The 26,134-nt window shown below is 37.8% G+C and overlaps 1 protein-coding gene across 2 annotated transcripts in view; it reads right to left on the bottom strand.

Moving 5' to 3' along the window:
- The window catches only part of bcas3 (BCAS3 microtubule associated cell migration factor), a 121,259-nt gene that overhangs the window by 75,391 nt on the left and 19,734 nt on the right, over positions 1–26,134 (bottom strand). For both annotated transcript variants that reach the window (XM_088428348.1, XM_088428349.1), the window contains exons 14-22: positions 24,111–24,244; positions 22,037–22,370; positions 15,012–15,162; positions 10,072–10,196; positions 9,380–9,545; positions 9,191–9,288; positions 3,569–3,669; positions 2,309–2,505; positions 1,273–1,373 (exon numbers count right to left, since the gene is read on the bottom strand). In XM_088428348.1, the coding sequence (XP_088284474.1) occupies positions 1,273–1,373; positions 2,309–2,505; positions 3,569–3,669; positions 9,191–9,288; positions 9,380–9,545; positions 10,072–10,196; positions 15,012–15,162; positions 22,037–22,370; positions 24,111–24,244 (1,407 nt within the window). The remainder of the gene's footprint in view (positions 1–1,272; positions 1,374–2,308; positions 2,506–3,568; positions 3,670–9,190; positions 9,289–9,379; positions 9,546–10,071; positions 10,197–15,011; positions 15,163–22,036; positions 22,371–24,110; positions 24,245–26,134) is intronic.

The following is a 26,134-nucleotide window of genomic DNA, read 5'->3' as shown; positions in this document are numbered from 1 at the left end:
CTTTCTGGGAGAGGAAGGTCAAAAGAAAACTGGTCAGACAGGGGGAAATCACTTATATGACACTTTGGCGGAAGCGGGGAGTCTAAAGAGTAGAAATGGAACACGAGTGATCACGTTGCCCTTGTCCTGCACAATCTCCACTGGCTCCCTCAGAGAATCCACTTGGAAATCCTCCAACCGAATTATAAAGCCTTTCATAATCTGGCCCACACTCTACATGGCTGAGCTCCTTCATCGATCCCCCCCCCCCTCCCCACAAACACACACATCTCCTGACACGCACCCACCGCTCCAGTAATATTAACCTACTGCGCCCCCCGCCCCTCAAAACACACACGATGATTGGACGGATCGTTTTGAACTGGTAGGCTGACCCAAATTCTTTTTCGCAAAAAAGTGTGTGTGGCTTGCCATGCTAAATCGACACTGAATGTCAAATAATTAGAAAAAGAAAAATAACTAGTTCTTTTGTCATGCTTATTAAAATTAGAGATGGAAAAATGAAGCTTCATGACGCACTTATGTTTATTTTTCATTTCTCTAGATGGTGTTCTTGGTTTGAAAATAAAGGCTAGCGTGATGAAAAATGTAAGTACATTTTCAATCCATCTAAAAAGCCCTCTCAAGAAGCAAAACAATCTCAAAAGTCCTTCGTGACTCATCCATCACTATCCCTAATTAAAATGGTCAACCTGACATTAGGATTTTTTTTTTAGATGTTTTGTTTTAAGCCTGTATTTTTTTTTCCAGGGGTAGAGGACAAAAAAAAAAAAAGTTGGGAACCACTGTCCTATCTCGACAGCTGTGCCACTGGATTTGGAAAACACCAACAAAAACACTGGCCCATCAGGTAACTTAATCACCTCTTTGCTATTCTGAATTAGACATTTCCAAAAAAACACATCAAACGAAGAACAAATGATGGGATGAGGTGATAAGGGCGAAGCTTCGTGTGTGTGCTTCGCTTGGAACGGTCAAGTGATGATACAGAATTCATTCTTTTGGAATGGAAAACGTCAAGTGTTAAGAAGCCAATAAGGTTGTCTGTGTCTGTAAGTATGATATTCTGACACTGAGACTTTGGACAAGTCTATGTCAACATTGAACATACATTTACAACGTCAGTGAGTAAAAAAATATGATTTATGCATTGGTTGTTAAAACTTTGGCCAAAATGGCTTTCCAAAATTTAAAGTTCAACCTCCGGTCTCAAATCACAATACATTTGTGCAACAAACAGCTTGGGTAAATAATAATAGATGCATTTCCTACCTGGACCTGCATCCATAATGTTTGCCGGTCCGGTTTGACGATCAGCTAATAGCCGTGATGACCCAGGCATGCTGACTGGATCTGAACGCAGGGGCTGAATCCTAAAAATGCCAAAAATGCATATTATTATCAACAGCTGTACAACGATGGATTTTACAGACAACAGACATGGAAAAATGATCTTATTAATAGAAGAAACACCCTCAGTGGTTGCAGCAATGACTTCCCATGAATAATACTTAAACAATATAAATTAAAGAGGATATTATACAGAGGGCTTATAGTCCACATATTCAGTCATTTTCAGTAGTAAAAAGTTAACATTATTTTCTACAATTTGATAACAAAATTATCTTTTACAATTAATAACTTTAAAGATTCATTCACTTGCTGTTGAATGAAAGTGACCTTACCTGTGCTCAAGGCGTTAATAATGATCAATCACAGCTCACCTGTTGGTCATGTGATGTTTAAAAGCTAAGCTGTGATTGGTTATTACCTCAGCCAGCAGCACATGTGATGCACTGATTTTCAGTCAACAGCAAGTGGCAATTTTTTTTTTAAATATTTTTTAAAGCTATTATTCATACAACAGGAAGAGTTTTGTATATGATTAACTATAGACAAAATGTCAACTTTTTACTGCCGGAAAGGGCTAAATAAGTGGATGATCCCTTTGAACCTCTTGTACAATAGCTCCTCCTTTATTAGTGATTTTTTTTTTTTAAAGAATTAAGAAAAAAATATTATTTACGGGATTTTTACAGTACTAATTTTGTCAGTGTCAGATCAAAGACCCCCAATGATTTAGCGCCTTGGACCATCACAACACACAAAGCCCTCCCCACTATGGAGAGAACTTTTTTTTTTTTTTTTTACAGTGAACATCTTCAAATGTCAAGGACAAAAAGTCAACATGTTTTTGCAGACACGTTGTTAAACTGTATTTTAATGGAAACTACTTGCCAAAAAAAAAAAAAGTTTGGGTTCAAGCTCATTCAAATGAATTATCCACAAAATATTGTTTCAACAATACCTCAGGCTATGTAAGTCCAGGTCATCTGTGTCAAAGTCCAGAAGAGGCTGCTGTGCATCAGATGGGCCCTGAGATTGAAGCACTGAGGAGGAAGATGAGATGACTGTAGTTTGTCCTGAGGGATGAATGGTCTTAAACTGAAATTGGGGTCCCATCCACAGCCGACGATGAGGACCAGTATGAGTAACAATCTCCACCTGAGAATATAAATACAAATAACGTGAGAATGTAAAATTAAAGTTTGATTTAAGGGAGCAAGGAACATCATGGCTATGTTTACCGCAGAATCACAATTATTGCCTTTATCTATAAATGGTGCATTCACGACATCAAGTGCGTGGATATCGATACATAGAGCTTTCACTTTGCTTGTTCTCTGTTGCCTTTTATGCTTTCGGCAAACTACAGTAACATGGTAAATGTAAACCAGATTTTTAGTAAGCTAAGTGAGAGGCATTTGAACTAATCTATTATTAATAGAGTAGAATTATTGATGGCAAAAATGTAGTGGGTTACCTGCCGACAGCCGAGGAATGAGTTTCAGGCTCAACCAAGCTGAAAAAAGTGGTTATGTCTTAGCGATTTCAAGATATCCTTAGCGCACATATCAAAAATGTGAACAAAATGGTGTTTGGTTGGTTGTGAATGTTCCATCATAGAATTTGTAATTTTGAGGTATTCTCATCAGCTTTTTATGCAAGTGACAAACACTTCACATGAGCTGCGTGTGAAGTGTTTCTTAGGCTAATTCATGCATTTTTTTTAAACTTTTCTCTTATGAGTTGTAACTATATCAGATTTAACTGTGCAGTGTTACACAGACAGTAAGCTTTTCTGATTGTGACTGCAAACTATTTAAGTTAAACGCCTTTACTTGAATTTTTTTGGTGAAATGTTTAATCAACGTCGTTTTCTCAACACACAAATTATGTAAGTCCACAAAATATTTGAAATTGGATCATGCCTTTGTATAAGCTTCCGCCATATCATATTTGAATTAGTGTATGGAACAGTTACTGGAACAAAGTGTTGTGCAATTCAAAATTGATGGGCTCTAAAAACAAATCACATAAGACAAAGGAAGAATGGTAAATGTGTTCAGGCATGCAATAAAATTCATATAAAATATTCATCGAACACAAAGGAGGCGGTGAATGGGACCAGAACAAGTATGGGTGTCAGCATAGTGAATGATGGGGATTATGTCTGCTCGATTGTGTCAGAATGTCACCGCTCAGTTAGTAAAGACAAGGGTCTGACCTGAGAGAGCCACTCCTCATCATCCTGCCCAATATGATCAGATGCCAGGCTATCTGATGACTCCTGATCTTTGTTTTGGCTCGGGCTACCTGGCGACATCCCTGAAAGAATCCATTCATATATAGTCTTTACATTAAAAACAATTCATTGAAAAGAATGTTAAATTAGTGTACATGAAGAACAAACGTTTCATTACTTTCAAAACTCGACAAAAATCCAAACATCCATTTTTTGAATCACTTTTATACGCACTGTAAATACAGGCAATCACACGTTTGATAGAATTTTATAGGCCTGGTGGGTCGTCAGGCTTTTTCCTGACCCCCTGCCAGGCTAAGCATCACTTGTTTACGTCAACTTTGAGAGGAGTGAGAGGAGCACTGGAGGAGATGATAAACACGCTTGTTCAGCCGCAGGCCAAGGGAGCCGTGGCTCAATGTTAGTTAGCACATCACCAGAGCAGTGAGCCGCGACGATAAAAATCGAAGTAGCTCTTGCTCGCTGCTGTGCAAGTGGGGACACTCACGCATATGCATACACGCCACATATGGAATGTGGATCAACGCGGATTTATTAATGTGGTGAACATGCCCTGTCCCTAAATTATGTTGCAGAAATCAAATTCAAAACTTGTGAATATTTGCATGAAAAAATAAAGATTATCCGTTTAAACGTGACAAATTTGGTGTTTGTGTTGTGTCCAGTTGAATTTTTGCAATTTTTTGTTGTTTTTATTTACATTTTACTCTGTAAAATAGTAAAATTAAATACTGTACCGTATTTTCCGCATTATAAGGCGCACCCTTAATTAATGACATATTTTAAAACTTTTTCCATAGATAAGGTGCACCCTCAATTAATGACATATTTTAAAAAAAATTCAATCACAATATAGTAATACTCAAAGTAATAACAATAATAACTCAAATAATAACTCTAAACTCTCAATAGCATAATAACTCAATGTCAATATGACCAACCTTGTTCCTGTAAACACACAAAAGAAACAGGTAAAGCTTACTTTATCAGTTCATTCCCCATCGACGAATATCTCAATATTGATCCATATATAAGGCACACCTGATTATAAGGCGCACCATCAGGTTTTAAAAAAAATTAAGGCTTTTAGGTGCGCCTTATAGTGCGGAAAAATCGGGAGCTAAAATGAAGCCGGTGGGCAAGGGTGTCCTGGCCATCAGGACATTTGGGGAAAAGAATATGAATTTACTATCAGGAGAAATTTTTGTAAACTCCTCTTATCAAAACTGACAGCTCAGCAGTTCTCTTGGCATTTCTTATGTAAATCATTCTCTTCGGGTCATGTCATGGCTGGGCCATTCCAGAAGGCATATTTTGTTCTGTTGTTGAAAAGAAAATCTGCAATGAAATATGTGGCTTCTATCACATCTGAAGGACTCTCAGCCAATGAGAGACAAAATTATCTGGTCTAAATAGACAAACATTGAACTCATCGGCAAGTATGCCAAGTATCAAGTGTGGAGGAAAACAGGCACCACTGCTTATCACCTGCCTGGTACCATCCCGGCAATGAAGCATGGTGGTTGCACCAGCCTGTTGTCGGTTTGTTTTTCAGTGACAGGAACTGGGAGTCAGACTGGAGGGAGATACGAATTGACCCATTCCTCCTCAATGAAAACCCGTTGCAAAGATCTGTAGACCTCAGACTGAAGTGGCAGTTCATCTTTCAACAGGACAATAACCCTCAGCACACAGCCACGATTTCAAAGGAACGGCTTCGGGCCAAATGTGAACGTGCTTGAGTTGCTCAGCCAAGGACCAGCCTCAAATTTGATTAAACAACTTAAGAGAAATTTGCAATCCGACCTGATGGTGTTTGAGAAGTGCTGCATAGAGGAATGGGTCCTCACACCATTCTACTCAAGTCACTTGCCTCAGAGGTTCACAAAAACAAAATATACTATTGTTTATGTGGTATTAGTTTAAGCAGAGCACCACTGGATTTGGTCATGACTTAGATGAAGATCAAATCACATTTGTTCATCAATTTATGCCAATTTAAACCAGATACTTACAAAACGTTTGCTTACTTTCTTTTGCCAAATTGTGTCTGACTTTCATCAACTTCCTGCACACATACATGACTTCCTATATTTATATGTCCTTTCTGACCCAAGGGACCAATAGTTGTTCCCTTTTAAATTATTGATGTCATGAAGCAGTTAGTGGACAGGCTAGATCTGGTTTCCTGTGTGTGCATGTGTGGAAGTGGTCATCCCAACGGAGCAGGCAAAGAGACAATCCTCTGCGTCTTTGTCGGTGAGCATGTTGTTGATTGTTTGAAAGCACGTCAGGAGCCAGACTGACCGTGTCTGCGAAATATCTATTCATCTCTGTGGAGTCTAGCTAAATAGTCCATTTGGTCCACTGTATTAATAACACACATTACAGGCAAGAGTCACAAGTGGGGCAATGCATCACCAAATTTGCACTGCGGATTGGATAATGGATCTGAGTCACCGATTGGATCATTTTTCATATCAGTGCAAAAAACAACAACCAAAAAAGACATGATAGAACCTTCTTGTACATGACATTATACTGTATTGCGTTATCCATCTATGAACTGATTTCCAGCCAATTGCAAGGCACACAGAGAAGAACAACCATTAAAATACCCAATCACAACTAAGGACAATTTAGAGTGTCCAATACACTTACCATGCATGTTTTTGGAACGTTTGAGTAAGCCAGAGTGCCTGGAGAGAGTCAGCAGAGGCACGGGGAGAAAATGCAAACTCCACACAGGAAGGTCAAAGAGAACTGTAATTGAACTTGCGGACGTGCTAACCACTGAGCCGCCCTGTATTATATTATTTTATTATATTATATAGATTGACCATAATGAAATATCTTTATTCTTTTTTGGGAAGATGAAAGCGTAGATATTTTGTTAGCTATTGTAGAGTTAAGTAACAAGATGGACCATTGATGATAATTAATAAAATAATTATTTGGGATAAGTTAACTTTTATAGATAGGGAAGCATGTATTTTTTGGATTCGAACGCCACATTGTTTAGATGTTTGTTGTTATTAATGTGTAATGCATTGATGGAATATTTTGCAGTCTGTGTTTCCAATATCCGACTGCATTTGAATGCACAACCAGTCTTGTCCACCTGTGAGGGGCTAGCGCTAACCCTGGGTATTTTGCCATTTAATATTGTCCTTAATCAGCGATTGAATGTGATCGTTTTAATATCAATGTGTTTTTGGTTGCTACTTTTTGCCATGTTGGCAATAAATACTGGCGTCATGAGGAAGAGTATAGTCAGCCCCAACGCAACCAATGCTGCGATACAAAAGCCTACTAAGGCTACTTACATTGACTTCCATCAGTTTTTAATTTTTTTTTTATTTTGCAATTTGCCTTTTCAGAGTGTTGGCGGCGTCTTATATTATGCACATGTAACTTATGAGACTCTCTAACAATCAGTGCGGTCTCACAATCAATATGGTATAAATATTTTCCAATCTATTGGTTTTCAGCCAACATCACAATTATGCAATTGTGCTTCATCATGTAACATGTGCATCCACCATCAAGGAGTAGACAGTCTGTCTTTATTAAATGTGGGGGGGAGCGGTATTTTGCTGCGCTGAATGCCAGTGGCCTCTTAGTCAGAGCAGTGAAGCAGGCAGTCAGCACAAGAACAAAGGCTGGCCTAGGTACTGATGAAGCTCAATCTCAAGGGGCCTGGTGCCCATAGCCAGTGGCTGAACAGGCTGATCTCCAAAGAAAGATAAGAGGCTCATAGTGTTTGAAAGCCAACTACGCGGCGTGGAAAAGACAAATAGTTATTTTTATTGTTCGTTTTTAAGTACTGTTTAACATGTTAAGATGAATCTCCTAAAATCACTTTGGGTTAGTTTATTGGCCTCTTATCTCACTTTGAATTATTCTCCCTGATTATTTCAAGTGTTGCTTTTGCAGATACATTCTGGCATACTGACATACTGGGTCAGCTTAGTCATGCTATCATTTGGGGCAGATTTGATTGGCAGCTCCTTCATTCAGCCAGCTACAATTACCCGACGCTTTCTCTATTTCTCTTTGATTACTGACCCAGTCATGGCGCCATGGTTTCTCATTACCAGCGCCCAATGCACTCACTGTGGCCCCTCTGCAAGAGCAATAAAGAACTATTGACAAGGCATATGTGACTGCCTTTGAATGGGTCTAAAAATCCACTGACTCAGTCAGTTTCCACAATTAGAATGAAATAACAGGTAGTGAGGGGCTAAGAACAACCAAAGAGCATACGATTTTGTTTCCAAAATTACGTTCAATGGGGCGTGAAAGGAAATACAGGTGGGCTGTCTTTGATTATCATGCTTGTATCACTGTCCGAACATATTCAAGAAAGGTTGAAAGTTTTTCCTTGTCCTCTTTAGGAACCTATATCCTTGACTACATAGGTCTCAAACTCTAGTCCTCGAGGACCGCAAACCTGCATGTTTTCGATGCCGCTCTCTTCAACACACCTGATTCAAATGATTAGGACAATTTTCAAGCTCCCGCTGAGCTTGCTGATGAGCTAATAATTTGAATCAGGTGTGTTTATGACAGAAGCATCAAAAACATGCAGGATTGCGGCCTTCAAGGACTGGACTTTGAGACCTATGCTTTACTACTTGCTGGGAATCTAAACTAATCGCAAAAATCCATGTATATTTGGGCTTCATCTGTTATTCGCTAAGATGCCAAAAAATTATGTGGAAGCCCTGACTAATAGCAAAGTATTACTTGGTGTCAAGGAAGTATGTTAAAATAGTACATCTCTACAATTCTCAGAGCACTGAAAATTAGGGAGGAAAAAAAGCTCAGCTTTTTGTTTTTTAAATATCAATAGGTATGAGAGCCCTAGAGTATTTTCTGTGTTTTGTTTTTTTTCCAGGTTAAATGATCGATAAGCCATATATTTCAGGGTTAGGTTGTAACTCAAGCTGTCAAAATGAATTAAAATACAACTATTTTAACAATCGAGTAGCTGTTTAGAGCCATTGTTTAATTTCAAATGATCAAAATCCTAAAAATTCCACCATTATTCTCACTTTTGTCATCTTTTTTAAAAGCTGTTTGATTTTTGTATTTATTAAAAATAAGAACCTTTGTTATACTTTGGGAAAATTATGATTTATCTATTAACTGTGTAAAGATTTTCTGGGAACCTTTTGCCCGCATTTGAGTCAGTCTTGTTTCTTCAAAAGTTTATTTAACAGTATGAACGGCAACTGTCAGGCTGTCAGCATCAAAGTGTGCAAAGTCATCCAACTGCTTTCGCCTGTCGATGTAGCGCACTCGAGCGCTCCTAGCTAGAGGCAGCACTGATCACTGGCAACAGGCTCCGTACAATAACACAACAGTGAAAATAAGTCATTTTTTGGTGCCCTGAAAGGAAATGGTAAATGGACTTGCGCTTTTCTACTTTAGTTACACAAGGAGCTTTACACTGTTAACTCAAACATTTTCCAATTGGCCTCATTGTTCTGATGATTTCGGAATAAAATGTATGAGCAAAGTATCATTTTTGTCTGTACATTTTATATAAATAGCCCAGGCCATCTTAAGCAGACTTACCTGCCAAAAGGTACTGGCAATGCTGCACCTTATTGGAAGCCATAATTAATGGATGGTTGGCGTTGAAAGGGGGCTGCAACTCATTCCATTGTGGTGTTCTAATTTGAGTTCAACAAAAACCAACAGTATAACTGGCTCGGTTCATATTTTGTTGAGACTATGATATTGATATAAAAAAAAAAGTGTCACCTTGCTAAAGTCCAGCATGCCCTGGGGGAAGTACAAAGTTCCAAACCAGTGTCATCGCTTATCTTTTGTGCAGTGCTTATTGGCCGAGGCTCGAGAACATGCTCTACCAAGTTACCATAGCAGCTGATGATGTACAGTGAATCGATAATGGTTTGTCTTGACTGATCTGGAAAAAGAGAGGAAAAACAATGGATAAAGTTATTAATCTTAAAACCATACGCATAAATATATGGCTCATAAGAAGGTGGAAAATGTCATTATCATTCAACCAACCATTATGAATATAAGTTTCAAAATTGCATGCCAATAATTCAGAATATCAATTATTGTAATTTATTTTTATTTTGGGAGTATACATACACACACACACACATATATATATATATATATATATATATATATATATATACTGTATGTATATATATAAATCATACTAAAGCTCATACCTGTTGGCGTAACCTATGTTTATGATTTTAAATATTCATATTCAGTGTTACAGGCATAATGACGCAATGTTCAGTGTTTTATATAACAAAATACAGACAATACATAACAGTTGGCAGCTCCAGATTTTAACTGTAATAAACATGAATTTAAAATGTGATGCTGTACATTTCAACAGTCAACAATTTATTTTTCAAATGTGAGGCATAACATAATCTTTAGTAAGTGTGCTTGTGATCAAATCTAACCTTTTTCTCTTTTCATTGTAGGGTTGGTTATGAACCATGATCGGGAGGAGGCAAAGATGGCGGCCACACAGAACTCTCCTCCACTGGATTTACTTGGGGACATCTGTGGGGGTGGCTTACTTTTGCTTTGGGAAGAAAACGAAGAAGAGAGACTTAATAACAACATACTCACTTAGTAAGGAATATTTCACATTTTTATGATGTAATGTTTTATTGCTTCAAATTTCGGGATGATTAACACTAATTCCATCTGTTAAATACACTTGATTTAGTTTTCTCAATCAGTCTCAGCCAGATACAGAAATGTTTAGGACAATAAAAAACAATGTAGAGCATGGATGAGCAACCTTAAGTATATCACTAGAGCTTGGAAGGATAAATGTATGTGGTTCATCAGAAAAAATGTATTTTGGTTACACTGGCTTTACTAGAGCAAACTTATAGGAGCCTATCAGTGACGGCTTGGAATCCTTTTCTAGTAACATTTGCTGTGATGTGAGTAAACTTTTCAAATGCCAGGTTATACATCAGCATTATTTATCTATTTGTAGTATTTATAATAGCTTTGGCTTGAGAGTGTAGTCCTGTGTGTATTGTGCATATCCAGATATAGATACAGCCCTCTGCCAACAATCTAAAGTAAATGGGACTTTTCCCAGCAGCAATAATGGTCCTCTGAGACTGAACTATGCCCCCACAAGGCTCGCTTCGCAAAGCACTCTGCAAGACTTCTTGATTTTACCATTTTTATTGTATTTCCATGAGCCCTCCCAATGATAGCACTTAATTTAGACTTGGTACATACTACATGGTGTCTTGTGAACAACATTTTGCCCTGAAATAGCTTAACCCCTGAGTGCAAGTGGACAGATGAACACAATGGTCAGTGTAATGGAGGCATTTAGTAAACGCCCACTTTAAAGGCAGTGGGGGGTGGACTACTCCTACCATTGACCCTATGCTTAGCCTGTACAAACTCTGGAGGCTTCCCAGGCCCCCGGCTGAGTAAATGGATCGACATGGAAACACCAAATGTAGAAAGCTTTGGTGGAATCTCAGAGGCTTTGTGATTTACAAGATGTCTGTTTGCTCATCCATTTCTTGTACTCTTCAAGGAACTTTTGAGTGATGTTGGATAGTCATCGGCATTATCGTAAAAAAATTTGGTGAATCGTATTCCATTAATGATACTACATTTTAATCAGACGTATATCATTTATTTGATCATTTTTCAATGAGTGAGGGAGTAAATATAAATATCCTGTATGATCTTGTCCTCATTATTTGTATAATTACATTTTATGAGAAAAAAAGGTGTGGCGGCTCGGCGGAAGAGTGGTTAGCAAGTCCGCCTCATACTTCAGGGACCAGAGTTCAAATCCACCTTGCTCTAGTCTTCCTGTGTGGAGTTTGCATGTTCTCCCCGACCCCACATGTGTTCTCTCCACGAACTTCAACTTCCACACTCCAAAAACATGAATGGCAGGTGTATTGGACACTTGGAATTGTCCTGAGGTGTGAATGCGTGAATGGTTGTTCGTCTCTGTGAGCCCTGCAATTGGCTGGCAACCATTCAGGGTGTCTCCCGCCTACTGCCCAAAGTAAGCTGGGATAGGCAGCAGCAAGCCTGCGACCCTGTGAGGATGTGGCTCTTGAAAATGGATGGACAATAAAAAGTTTGATTCTACAAGTTACTATACTATTTTGTACGTGGAAATCTTTGATTTACAACAGAGTGTGGACTGTTTTAACCTGATTTATTAGTGAGCGGTAATAGTTTGTGAACGCAATTCCTATTTGTTAATCATTTAAGTTATTCTTATTTTTTCTTTTATTTTGATTAATTACTTAACCCACTGAAGCTATTTTCTACCAGTCTTATTAAAGCATTATTCTAAAAAAATTATACATTTTGTTTTTTGATATTTTGTTTTTATTTCACGCGACTTTTGAAATTGAGAGTATCATACAATGACATAAGTGTCATCTTATAAGTGTTAAAGGGTTTATTTGCCTGTTAAATAAATTCTGAAGGTCAAAATGACTTAATCATTTAAGTCAGTAACAAGTGCACATATCAAAGGACTGCTTTAAAAAAATACATGGTTATATTCACATCTTATCTTGTAGAAGAAATATATATGGGTTAATTTTAACAAAGCAGTCTAAAATTTAGTCACAGCAGCAGGCAGCCACTAGCGTACTCCAGCTAGACTTTACAGTTGATTAGAATATGTTTGCAAATGTTTGTGAGGCTTTGTAAAGCTCACTGGACAGCCACTGTATCCTGTAGATATACTGATTTCTAGTGCACTCCATTTATTATTTCTATGAAATTGTGTTTTTCATCTATTAGACTATGGCATATTTGTTTTTTGATTTTTTGATGGACTGGATGGACAATGACCGACGAGTGCAAAAGACATATCAGCAAGAATTACGGACCCTGCTGCATATTTCTCCAATTTTGTAGATCTAGGTCAAATGTAAAACTGATCTTCAATAAAATTCATAAATTGTAAAACTTGATGCCCTGTCCCATCATACAGTATGCCCAAACTTTATTCAAGAACCTGGAATGTGCTTTCATATTTGCCGTCATCAAGTTGAATATACAGACTTTTTTGAAGAGAAATAAATACATATAATACAAATACCTGTAAATAAATATATAGTGTATAGTTAGCCAACATAGGCTGGGAATATGTTCAAAGATGGGTGCTTAAAACTGAAAAGAAATCAAAACTATGACCGGGTGCATTAGTGAAAATTTGAGAGGGAGAGGGCGGGAGAAAGCTGGTAAAAAAAAAAAGTGTGCGTAATCGACTTGCATGGGTGATGACCCCACTCCTAAAGAATAACAGTTCACACATTCATCTTTTAAACCATTTCCTCTCATTGCAGCTCAGCCTAGGCCATTAAAAAAGAAGGGAAGTGAGGTGATTTAAAAAAAATGGTTTTGTCTTTCTGCCATTTTTTGCACCAGCCTTAAAGCCCCTTTGCAGCCCAGGTCTCTGGAGCTCTGTAAGGCAATTGCTCTAGTACTTGTTGGGCTGTTATATATGTATTAGAGTAATCTCAGTGCACATCTGCATCAGGTCAAAAGGTCTCATTCATCCTCTCCCTGTTGTCTTTCTCATTAACTTGGCTGCACTCTTTCTGCATTTGCGTCAAAATGTCCGCAGCTGGATTTGGTTGGGAGTGTGTTTTGGTGTGTGTGTGACAATCTTTCCATTTGGATTTTCATTTGTGTTAACATCATTCCTGAGTGCAGATGGGATGAGTGTGCAATTGTTTGTCTGCTTGCAAAATCCCTAATTTAACACAGACAGACATTTTGGCATGTTTAAGCTGTCCCCGCCGAAATTGTGTCACTGAAGTACAAGTTGATTTTTCTGAGATCTAATGGCCACTGCAACTTATCAAAGCAAATATCAAGTCTCATTCTCTATGTTGCAACGGTGAAAATGACGTGAATTTATACTTTAACGATCTATGGCTGGCCTGCACTGGTCCAACTCCTTGACCTTGGGGCATATGGGAGGTTGAGATTGTGTGGGGTGAAAGAAAGAATAAATTCGGTACAAAATGTATAGATTAAGCAGCTGGTGTTTTTCCACTCTCCTGTCAAAAGGATGTGCTCATACAGGTCTAACTACAGCTGCTGGATTCTTTCCCCTCTGACACATACACTTACCACGCAGTGAATCGGGTCCGGCTGTTAAGGTTTGGATTACTAAGGTGCCAGGGTATGGCATGCCCCAATGAGCAGATGGACATGGACATGAGGAAAAAGAGAAACTTGACACATCAAACATAACTCAATTTTGAACTTAAATTAGATCTTGTAGAGTTTTGTACATTGCATTTATGTGCATATGCATGTATGACAACGCAGCCCAGCAGCATACAGCTGCATTATTTCTAAGGCCTCCCTTAAGTGAATAGCGATGCACTGATGCAGACGATGACAATGAGGTCCTACTGAGGGGACCCATAATTGGAGGTAGAAACCATGTCTTATAAAAAATTGATTTATTAGAGAAAAAATCTCGTTGAAGAAAAATATACTGGAATTGAGGATTAAGTGTATTTGCATTACACACATTTACATGTGTAGATAACAAGATGACATTCGTATATATACACTGCAAGCTAATTGCACTCACAAAAGAGCGATGGAGACAACACCACGGAAGCGAAGGGCCATGTGCAATAAACACAGCCATCCTTGCAATGCGACCCCCGTCAAAGCTCATCAAAGAATGTACCTCAAATCTGAGGACATTGTAAGACTATAACTGCATTTTGCATTATTTTGAGGGAAAAAAAATCTTTAAGATGATTACATTTTTAAAAAGTCATAGGTGAGAGATCATTCATTGTAAATATCCCATTTAGTAACATGGAGACCTGCATCTATTCATACAAATATATTCACATTGTATTTTTTTTTTTACACGTAAATACAGTATTTTATTCACATCATTATACATAACACATTACACAATGCTACACAAAAAGAAGACAAACTCATTTTCAAAAATGAGAAAAAGAACTTTTGAATGCAGACACTGATGTCTGCACACTTATATTTTTTAGTTGCTGATATGACTGGTCTCCAATAAAACAAAAATGTTTTGTTAATATATTTTAAATGTATGTGAAAAATTGCTTGCTTAAAAATTCCCAAGCAAAAAAAAAAAAAGATTAGATTAAATTAAGCAAAAACAAAAAAAGTTTTTATTTTTAGAGATCCGTGCCCCAAGTAGGGGGCAAACCATCTTGGTGGTTGGGTGACCCCCTATTGCCCCCCATTATGGAGAGAAGTGTGATATTTTATTAAATCCAATTACTTTAATTTACAACATTCCACTTGCAAGACACCTGTATTATTTCAAAACAAGATATGTATGTACTGTATATGGTGTATTACATACCCGGTGCGTTTAGTGATAGTGCCAAGGGTCATGGGTTGTTTGATCTGAGCCAAGGGCAGCACAACAGTCAGGTTGGGCAAAGGAGACAACCGTGGATTTGCCATGTTGTTATTAGTGAAGTTGTTGTACAATTCTTGACTGCTTATCTTGGCTGAGAAAAGACAAAAAGAAAAGAAAAAACATAAGCTTACATTTGTTGTTGGAGTGGATGTTCCTAGATGAAAATGTGTAGAAAACGGTTCAAAACAATCAAGCCAAACAAGACAAACAAAGAATGACAGACAATTCAAAACAATATAATGGGTGGTCTCCTATTGCAAGAACCCGATGATTAACAAACTCATAGACCATTCTCAAATTCTGGAAACTCAAAGTCTGGCAACGCTCCAAAATCCACAGAAAGCATAAAAGCCTTCCCGTGGAATTATGGATAAGCACTGCAAGATGCTCTGCTTTCCAGTATCTGGCCATGTATTAATCAATGACAATCAGAATGGCTTAATTACACATACAGGTGATGCGAAGAAGCACATTGAAATTAATTGACAAACCAATTCCAGTTATTGTACCTTATCAATCAAGTCGAATGTGCTAGTTAACTTGCACCACTGAGATTCCAATAGTATTTTTGCAAATCTTAGGCAAACAATAGGACACATGTACCATTACCTAAGTAACACTTAATAAGCAATCAGAGGCAACAGTCTTGAGAATGAGATTCCAATCTTTTTGTTCTAAACATGATTAGATACCATTCATTAAAAGCACTGTTGAAGGTTGATCGATTTAGATAACTTTCATAAAACAAGCGAGTCTACTCACTACATTTGTTTATATACGTTTTTATGTATATATATTCAAAATGCATAGTGATTTCTTTCCTGATATTCCAGGTTTGGAATATTACAGACCACAGCTAAGTAAATAAGTTAAAAGATCAGCATTAGTCTTTTTATAAGATCTTTAGTTCAGGCAAAATTAATTCGTTTTTATCATTATTATGAAAGTTATCATTTTTAAACATTGGGGTTATCATTATTAATAATGTCACAAGTAGTTGAACCACAATTCAAAAGCACTGTCTGATTTTCATCACTTATTTTTTTCTTTAATAGTGTGTTTTTTACATTTATAATTACATGTTTCAGATTCAAGTTAATTATATGACCACTGTGGGTTTGCATTTAATTAACCAAGTAGTACCAACAAGCTTGTTTGCTTTATATACACACACACATCACTGTTGTCAGGCCATAACCTCGTTCACCATTTAGGTAAATTTAATATTTTTTTCAAATATTCAAATATGTACACCCTTTTTTCAAAGGGATCTGTTCCTAAAAGAACAAAGAGAGTGAGATAAGACAAATGAGAAGAGACAGATGGCAAAGATTAATGATCATTTCACGATGAGTCCAAACACTGATACATGTTGGAAACATGATCCTTCAGAGCAAATCAAGCTATTTCCATCAAGCAAAGAAAACACATAATCCAGTAAAAAAAGACACCTGACCCTTGTCTCTCCTTCAGAACTAATCCAACCAATCTTTAAAACCCACGCTACCTGCTTTAAAAACATTCCCATTTGCTCCCAGCATAAGGGCTGTCACACTATTTCTCATCCGTCTCATTTTACTTGGTTTCTCTTTGCTCACTTACGCAATGTGACACGATATATTTTTTCATCTTGGGTGAAAGGCCCGTTTTTGTTCTAGCACAAGATTAATTCCATAAACACAGGGTTTTAAGTGTATGGTGTGGAGGAACCAGACCAGGGGTTACAAATGTGGTGCCCGGGGGCACCAGGTAGCCCCCAGAGAAGACCACAGCTACATGAATAGCCCACAGGCCTGTTGTTAAAAAGCTCACCATTGATGAGACATTGTGATTTTCCAGGAATGTTCTATAAGTGATCATTTGAAAATGTACACTTTTTAGATTTCTAGAAATGTGGCAAACGCTGTTTACCTGCTTTCTAATGTGACAAATCAACATGATCACTGCCTTCACAAAATATGAACTACTAATATTAATATTTAAAAAATACCTCTTATGGCGATTTAAGCAAATTTGCTTGCTCATGTACCAAGGGCTACATTAGGAAACAACGGAATACTCCCAAAGTGAACAATACCTTGTGAAGAAAGGGCTGAGTGAACTATCTTTATTTATTCATAGCAGTGGCGTGTAGATGTGATGGTGTCCTTCCACTCACTTCTACATTTTCTCATCACATCCCACAAACACAATTTAACACCAGACCTGTCCCTCGACCTTAAAAGGGGCAAATAAAATGCATGAGGAGCCCAGTTATTCATACCCTCAGATTGCACTTTCTAGGTTTCTTATTTTTAGTGTTACTGAACTATATGTGCATCGCAATTACACCGGTCATTAACTCTGAATGCACCTTTTGCGACAAACACTTCCAAGTATTACTAAATTTACAGTAAATACACATAGACCTCAACTTGAGTATGAGGATACCAGACTTGTATCGGAATTTGTAACACTGAAGTCTTGTTTTTGATTGTACTATGTCTTTCAAATTGAATGTAAGGTTATAATTTGCAGATTTTATGCTTATGGCCACATCTAATGGCAGACACGATGGATGACATATCGCTCGGAAAGAGTCATCCTGCTCAAGGCTCAAAAATCAAAAGAAAGAAAGCAAAAGAAATTGATCTTAATTTTAGATGTCCAACGGGTTTGTGGCTTATGTGGTTTGTTTTATGAAACAGGTTCAAATGGAACGGAAAAATAAATACAAAAATGGACTGGACACGCCTATGCTTTCGGCGCATCCACAAAGCATACACAGTGCTTTACTTAAACACATTCTACAATAATGTTTGCAAATTTATTGCAATAATTTAAACCTCTATACATATTTTTATGCAGGGATCTTAAACATGCAGCCCGGGGACCATTTGCTGCTGCCAGGATGATCATTTGCGGCTCCTTACATAAGAGGATAAACGTTACCCTTTATGCCATATCCGTGCCCTGGCCGTTTTGATTGGGTTTGTGTGTTATTGTTCTTGTTTATTTGGGAGGCGTTGAACTAGTTTCAGCTCATAAATTTTAAAATGAACATACTTTTAATCTTCTAGGACAGAGGCCCCCAACAACCGGTCTGCACTCGGGTACCTGTCCGTGGAGCAACTGGTACCGGGCCAAATGGGCCGCCCCTGAAATAATGAATTATTTCGATTTTATGTATTAACAGTGTCGGACAGGTATTTTATTTTGAAAACTGTCCGGATGGATTCCCTTGGATTCATTTTGGTCACTTGAGCTAACCCTGACCCACTTACAAATAAGTTAAATGAGTACAGACATCTTTGGGAAGGGGACAGTCAAAAGACAGGTGATGAACCCCTTTTGTTACCAAACCAGATGAGTTCTTGGCAGCAGCCTCAAACGTACTGTAATGTATGTTCGAGACTCCCGACATCCCATCTATGTGAAGAGAGAAACAAGCTGAGGTCTCCCATTAGTTTGGCGTTAATTGTGAGTCATCCCCCCCCATCACCTTGCTTATAGGTCAAACACTGTTTTGATTAGTTTTTAATCATTTACGGCCTAACATAGCTCAGGCTCATGACAGAATCTTTGAAACCCAATCTTAAAACTTTTGTATTTCAGAATGCCTGCTCAAATGACTGCTCATTTTGAAAATGTGTTAAATTTTAATTTTATTGACTTGCTAGAAATGTTATTGTTTGTGATGTCTTGTTTTTTTAAATTCACAGCAGCACTTTGAGATTTGCTTATAAATGTAAAGTGCAATACAAATAAAAAATATTGTAAAATATATTATTATTATTATTATTATTATTATTATTATCTTTTGGCAAAACATCCTTATTATAGCAAAATGTACTTCTGAAGTTACACCAAATGCAAGGAAAAGTATTTTTCAAAATTGACCGTGAAGAGAAGGTTTGACGACCAGAACAGCCAATTTAAGCAGTCAGCAGTGAACACGAATTCTGAGCCATAACTAAGGTTTTTGCAATGAAATAGTTGCCAAAAAAGCAAGGAAACAAAAACTATGTAATATTTAGTCCAAGAATCAGAGAACTGATTCACACAATTGTTTTGCAACACAAGAATAAGTGAGCTCCAAAGGTCTCAGCAATGACAGCTTTTCCTTTATGACAAATTATGTATCAAAATGGTCTTTACTTTTAATACAAAAGGGTTTTGGATGATCAACATTATCCCTTAGGATATAATTTTCTCCTAATCCGTCAGAAATGTGGCTAAAATATCAGTGTATCAGTTTTACGCAACTTTCATGGCTTGTCTGAAAAAGTGTGGAAGATAAAATGTTTCGTTTCGCCTGCTGAACACTGATCAGTTCTGCTTCCACAAATAACGTACTAGACAATGCATCTCCCTTGTTTGTGTACATGATGTGTTCAAGAGCACCTCAAAAAAAAGATACTAACAGAAAAATAAAGGGAATGTGCTTTTTTTTTTTTTTTTAGCAGTTGGGAGCGGTCTTTCTCTGGTCACTTTAGCATGCAACTTCTCGACTTTCCACAGAGGAAAGCTAAAATTCTTATAGTGACCAGTAGTTATGTCGTCACTGCCCTGATTATGGCTTTTCTTTTTTTCTTCACCCTTCCTCATATAAAATGACCCCCCAAAAATATTAAAAGCAAAAATGATCAAATAAATAAAACTTTACTATTCCCTTTTTCATGGATCTTTTTTTTAAGTTCATGTATTGATATTTACACTTAATAAACATGGGAGGGTGTGATTATTTAAAAAATAAGCTTGAGGAATTCCCCAGTTCTTCTCTTTGACATTACATCTGTAGAATTTGAAACACGGTCAGCGAACTAGTCTTTCAATCAACTCCCTCACCAAACGGAAGGGAATTGTGACTAAACATTGCCACACAGAGGACAACTAGTGTAGGAAAACTAAAGTCACTTAAATGATGATTTTGCTTTTTGGAATGGAAAAGTACTCCTCAGGGCACACATTTTAATTATGATAATAATTATCTGAATACCTTTTTGTTTTCACTTGTCATTTTGTTCACGGACACATTTGAAACTTGATAATCTAAAATTCCAGTTGCAAGACTGTTGCTCCTTTCTTTATTAAATCGCTTTGTGTGGAAAGTGGTACAGACATACTCAGAAACATTTATACATAGCAAACCAATAATAATGATTAAATAAAATAATTTAGAGACGATTTTATAAAAATGCATGGTCATGAGGACTTTGTACCAAGTATCAGATTGTAGTTGAGTAAGGGTGCTGAAAGAATTTTATAAACAAAACTAAGTAAAAGTGTATCATAAAACAACTGCACATCTAACAAGAGAAGCCTATATTCTTTTATGCACAGCGTACACAGAGGCCAGAAAGGGAAGAAGGAGGAACACTCTCAGATTTTGAAACACTTCAAATGGCCTTGCATGAGTATGGCCTTCGGGTCTGTCCATTTGGTTGAGAATGTTTTGCTTTTATGCTTTTTGAAAGCTACCTTAAGACAATGTTTTATCAGGAAAGAAGATTCTCGTCTACACAAACAAGTTCAAATGACTCCAAAAAATGTGTGTGTGGGGAAAATAGGCTACATCAATGAACAAACATGAATTACATGAGTTTCTATTGTGCTTTTTATATTGTTATACATACCGGTATATTTATATTGTTATTGTATTGTATTATAATGTTTTTATATTGTCTGTTGAAAACACTTATTAATGTTGATACATACAGAACGGGTGCTCAAAAAGCATCAACCAGTCAATCACAAGAAAAAAATGGGTGCAACAAATGTTGGTTCCTTTTATGATGTCACCATTAGTTACCAATGTATATTACTATTACTCCACAGAGTAAGACCTAATTGCTGGCAAGAGGCACGGACGGACGGACGGATGGACGGATGGAATTAAAGACAGAAAGTGTTGACAACGTAGGACACATATAATTGTGGAAGATTCGAACGACAATGGGAAACAGGGGAGAAGTATATGTTGTACACCAACTGCTACTTCTATTTTTAGGCATGATGGCAGCCTGGGCTTGTAGCTCTGAGACGGATGTGTACTTTTGGAGTTCCTTCCCAAAAACCAACACTGTCTTGGCACACAACAATCCCAGTCCAGCTGTTGCGGCCTGATGGTCAGGGCCCTCATTTGCCTTACAGGCTGAGATCTGCCAGCCTCAGAAAAGCTTCCTCACCCAAAAGGTCAACAATGAATATACAATTTTTTTTTTATACACTTCAAAATGTTCTGGTAGATTACACAAAATTATTTGTGGAAGGAGAACAAAAAAAAGGCTAATGTAAAGCGAAATGGAAAGGAGGTTGGAAAGCAACTCCAAATCGAGTTGTGTGATACAGTATGGACTTGATGAATATAACAGTTAACTCATCTCTTTTTGCAGTTAACTCATTCATCGCAGTTGACAGCTTTAGATGCCGAAGATTCATTTTTACTGGGCTGACAGTCAATGAGTAAATTGTTCTACTTCTCATTGAAGGTCACTGCCACATACTATATCAAAAACTAAAAGTGCAATGCTCACAGTAACTAACTGACTAAATTTGCTGTTTTGTGGAAAAAAAAAACATTTAATGAATTCACTACCATTATGGCTATAGATGTTAAAGAACCATTCTTAACGGGCTGGCAACAAAATTGTACCGCGAAAGACATCCAATGAGGACAAATTGATGACAGGTGGCCCTGATGCTTTCCTTTGAAGGCAAAGTGTGATTTATGACCATTATCCCTTAAACCCCTGCTCTCATCTCAGGACAGCTAAACAAATGTATCCTTTTCTCTTTACAATGGATATCTGTTAGAATCAAGCTGAAGGCCTTCACAACCACACACAAAAAGCTGAAACAAATGGACATTACAGTCGATGGATTTTGCTTTGCATAAAATGACTAATTTCATCCAAACACGATCAAGCCGATCAGACCGGTCTCTGGATTTTGAAGCTCACAAAGTGTACTAGAAAAGTTCTCACCATGAAGTGGAGACCCTGAAGGGCTACTGGAAAGACCAGGTATGGGGCTACAGCGACCCCCGATGGCTCCTCCTCCACCTAGGACAGAGACACCTCCTCCAATGCTGCCTCCGCCTAAACCTCCACATGTAGTCACTCTGTTCAGCTCCTGCTCAATTTCCTCTAGGCCAGCACTCTTCTGGAAGCGTGACATCCGGTTGACAACCCGTGGAGACATATGCGTGCGGGAACAGGGTGCACCGCCGTAGGGGTTAATTGGAAAAACATGGGTAGTACCGCGAAGGGTGCTGATTGCCACCCAACGACTGTCCTGGCTGAAACACATGTCCTGGACCTAGATGAAGACAAGAAACAGTTGTCACAAAACAAAGTTGTGAGTCTGGAAAACCACAAGACACTAATTTCATCATCAAGTCTTAACCCTCTTAAAAATAAATAAATAAATAAATCAGTAGAATAGGGGTTCTCAACCTGCTTACAATTAAGTACCCACTGTGAACTCCTAACCAGCTCAAAGTTTTTTTTTTTTTTAAATGCAAAATAATGATAATTGTGATATCCATATAACTTATCAAAATAGAACTCCTGGCACCACAAGGTGTTTTGTTTTTTTCCCCCCCCGACATCTCCTGTTTTATTTCTAGCACGTCTGCCAGAAAATTGGATCACTAATGACGGCTATGTGGATGAAGGCATAAGACATTATGTTCTAATTTATTTGCTCTTAATTAGAAAAGAAAATGTACTTCTCCTGTCATGGCATTAAAAGGCATAAAATTAGGTTTGCTGATACCTGCAGAAATCCTGTTAAAAAGTCATGTACCTGCTGAAGTGTACCTCATCTGTAGCATGAGGCTAGTAATTGGACATTAACAGGCTCATGATTTAATTTCACTATGGATTTGAAGTATAATGCGACTTTAAGATGAGTCTTGTAGAAACACTATTTCTGAAGAAGAGCCTAGAACAAACTAAAAAATGTAGTGGTACAAATGTTATGCTTTGCATTTCCTTTGTTACTTTGTTATATCCTATTTATTTCCTTTGTTATATCAGTAATACATCATATAATGTGTGTGTTAAACAGGCAAATGCACTGAGAAATGACATCCAGGATTCAATGCTAAACATTTGAACGTATCTTGAACAAAATCATTGTGATCCTGTTTCCTCAGTATTCCCGTTTGCTGCTTTCACTTTAATTGTCATTCATTTGCAAATGTACACGAATATAAATGATGTGCCATGTCAAATGACATATTTATCAAAAAGCTTGTTTCACCTTGATTGAATTGGCAAATTCTGTCAAACTGCTAAAATGACAATGAATTCTCCAAGTGGCTCTTCTGTTCTTAGTGTCTAGCTGTCGTCAAACATGTCATTTGTCACCTATTCAAGCCATTCTGTGCAATTATACCTAACTGGAGATGTGACTCGATGCAGTTCTTGTAATGCTTGCAAGAACATCTTTGTGGTCTGTGGCATTGTGGCAGCTCACCAGAGAGAGTCTGTCCCGGAATGCTCCGCTCGTTCATAGACAAAATGGTCTGTCCAGTGCGACTGGACCATCATTATTGTTGTGTTCGTGCGGGAGTAGTGTTTTTACAGAAATCAAATGTCAGGGCCTTTGTCTTCAGTGGTTTAAAGAAAAATAAAGGTTGCACACTTTAAGCAGTGAAATGTGACGTGGCATCTGTCTGACATCCGGCATCTGACTGAATCTGAGTGGTTTTGTGGCTTGAGTTCCTGTTTGTAAGTATTAAACCTGGGTATACAATTTAAAAATTAAAATGCAAGAAGAGCAAAAATGACTAACCCAAACACATTGCATCAAGTTTGTTTGTTTTTTGTTTTTGTTTTTTTTACGCAGCGCTTTTTATTTGTGTCAAACGCCAAATAGGCATGTCTCAGTTCTGCAACGTACACAATGATAACAAATAAAGCAATGAAAAAGGCATTTTTAAGGAGTGGTTCAAATGATCTAAAGCAACAGTTTTATTCAGTGCAACGTTTTGTAAATCAATAACCATGGACGCAAGAAGATCAAATACAATTGCAAGGAGTAATTTCATACCTTTGCTTCAGTCTCCCCACGGTGTAATGTATAGAGATGGTGTACAGCGCTTTGTGAAGAGGACCATGGGTGGGTGAGGATGTGGAAGACGTGAAAATCATGACCAAGCGTGTCAGCAGTCACGAGTAGTATTCCTAAAAAAATACAGTAAAACAAGAAAAAAAAACACGCATAAATTGCAGAGGAAAAAAAAAGGTTTAAGCCAGAGATCACCAAATTTTTTGGCTACTTTTTTGGTAATATGAAGTAACATGAAGAGCTACCAGTTTGTGTGAAGACACTGATTATGTTTTTGATTTCTCACAATGATTAAAGAACAGCAGACACGTAAACCACGTGTAATATGTAATGAAAATGCCATATATGCATAATTGTAAAATTACGAGAAAATCACAACGTCCTATCATTTGTAAGCTATTTGCAGAATAGACCTGCGGGCTTGTTTTAGGGGATGCTACAGATGTAGCCAATTCACAAAGATAAATGTGTAGAATGTATGTGTTTTTCATTGGTGTTTCCTTGCCTCTTGAAAATAACAGGAAAAACGTCTCATCCATTCATCCATTCATTTTCTAGAGCCGCTTATCACAAGGGTCACAGGTGCCTATCCCAGCTAGTTTCAGAAAGTAGGCGGAGGGCTACCCTGAACTGATTGCCAGCCAATTGCAGGGCACATAGACACACACCCAATCACACCTAAGGAAAATTTAGTGTGTTCAATATACCTGCCATGCAATTCAAAGTAAAAATGTTCAATTTGTGTAATTTGGATTAGTCACATTTTAGAAGGATTTGGCTCGATAAACAGCAAAATAAACAAAAAAAAAACACATCATACTCAACAATCTGATGTAACAACTGATATTTCTGTGTGGAGGGGTTAGCGAAGCCAAGTGGGCTTTCCCAGAAGAAATGTAAAAGGTAATAATTTAGATAGAAGTGGAGCGGAGAGGGGGACACATATCACTGTCAGAAATCCTCGTCTCCAGAATATGTTCTGTTCCCACCACTTCAACATCAACTGACCTAAAGAATTAAAAGATGACAGTTTGGAGAAATTCAAAATCATAACAACTAGACAGACAGAGAGGGACGTTCTTTAAACTCTTGAAAACCTCCGCCTCGAACGAGGTGCCAAGCCACAAGTAGCCTTTGCATCAGCTGTGACTACTGAGAAGAAAAAAAAAACAGGAGAGGGGGGCCTTCTAATTATAGTGTGTGGAAACGGAAGTGAGGGATGATTAGGAGCTGAGGCAATGTGGTCCGTTTATCTGGGAACTTCCTCTTGCTTTCAAGATCTCTTTCACCCACACAGTACACTCTCTTTTCTTCTTCTCTTCAGTTTGGTCAGGTCTTACCCACTGGGTGGCTGGAGTGTCTGGCCTCTGCCTGGCTTTCTGACAGATTAAACTTGGCTGCTGTATGGTGACCAGCAGTGGCCTTTCACATCTGCAAATGGCAGAGTCTCCGCTCCAAAAAAGTAATAGCTCAGTGATGTTGAAAAGCTTTGCGAGTGTGACTGCCTAAAGTCTAGGGCTTTTGTGGCCTTGTTGAAATAGAGAGGCGTCAGTTGGTTAGCCCACGAGAAGACCAAATTAAAAAGAAGCGCAGCCACTTGGCGAGTGAAAAAAGAGGGTGTGGGGGAAACCAAAGGCTTACTTGGACAGGTTTTGACACGTCCTATTTAGAACACCAAGTCTGAGGGGTTACAGTGTTATTTACAAGGTTCCAGTACAGAAATTGCTGGCACATGCACTTAACTGGAAAGGATGACCTTTAATTTAACATGAGTTCATGACAGAGATATATGTATGGAACACGAGTGATCTGATATCAAATCTGTATATATATATATATATATATATATATATATATATATATATATATATATATATATATATATATATATACACCCAGCTCAAGTTCAGCCTACAACATCAATGCAAAGCACCCAACTGCGACTCCAATCGCAGCAAAGACGCTAATGGAGCAAGTCATAGCAAAGCTATTTGCCAAGCTAACCT

Source organism: Hippichthys cyanospilos, chromosome 11 (assembly GCF_059441005.1).
Source record: "Hippichthys cyanospilos isolate Australia breed blue-spotted pipefish chromosome 11, RoL_Hcya_1.0, whole genome shotgun sequence".
In the NCBI taxonomy this organism is placed as follows: Eukaryota; Metazoa; Chordata; class Actinopteri; order Syngnathiformes; family Syngnathidae; genus Hippichthys; species Hippichthys cyanospilos.
The sequence above is the reverse complement of the archived record's forward strand: the minus strand, read 5'-3'. Positions and strand labels throughout refer to the sequence as shown.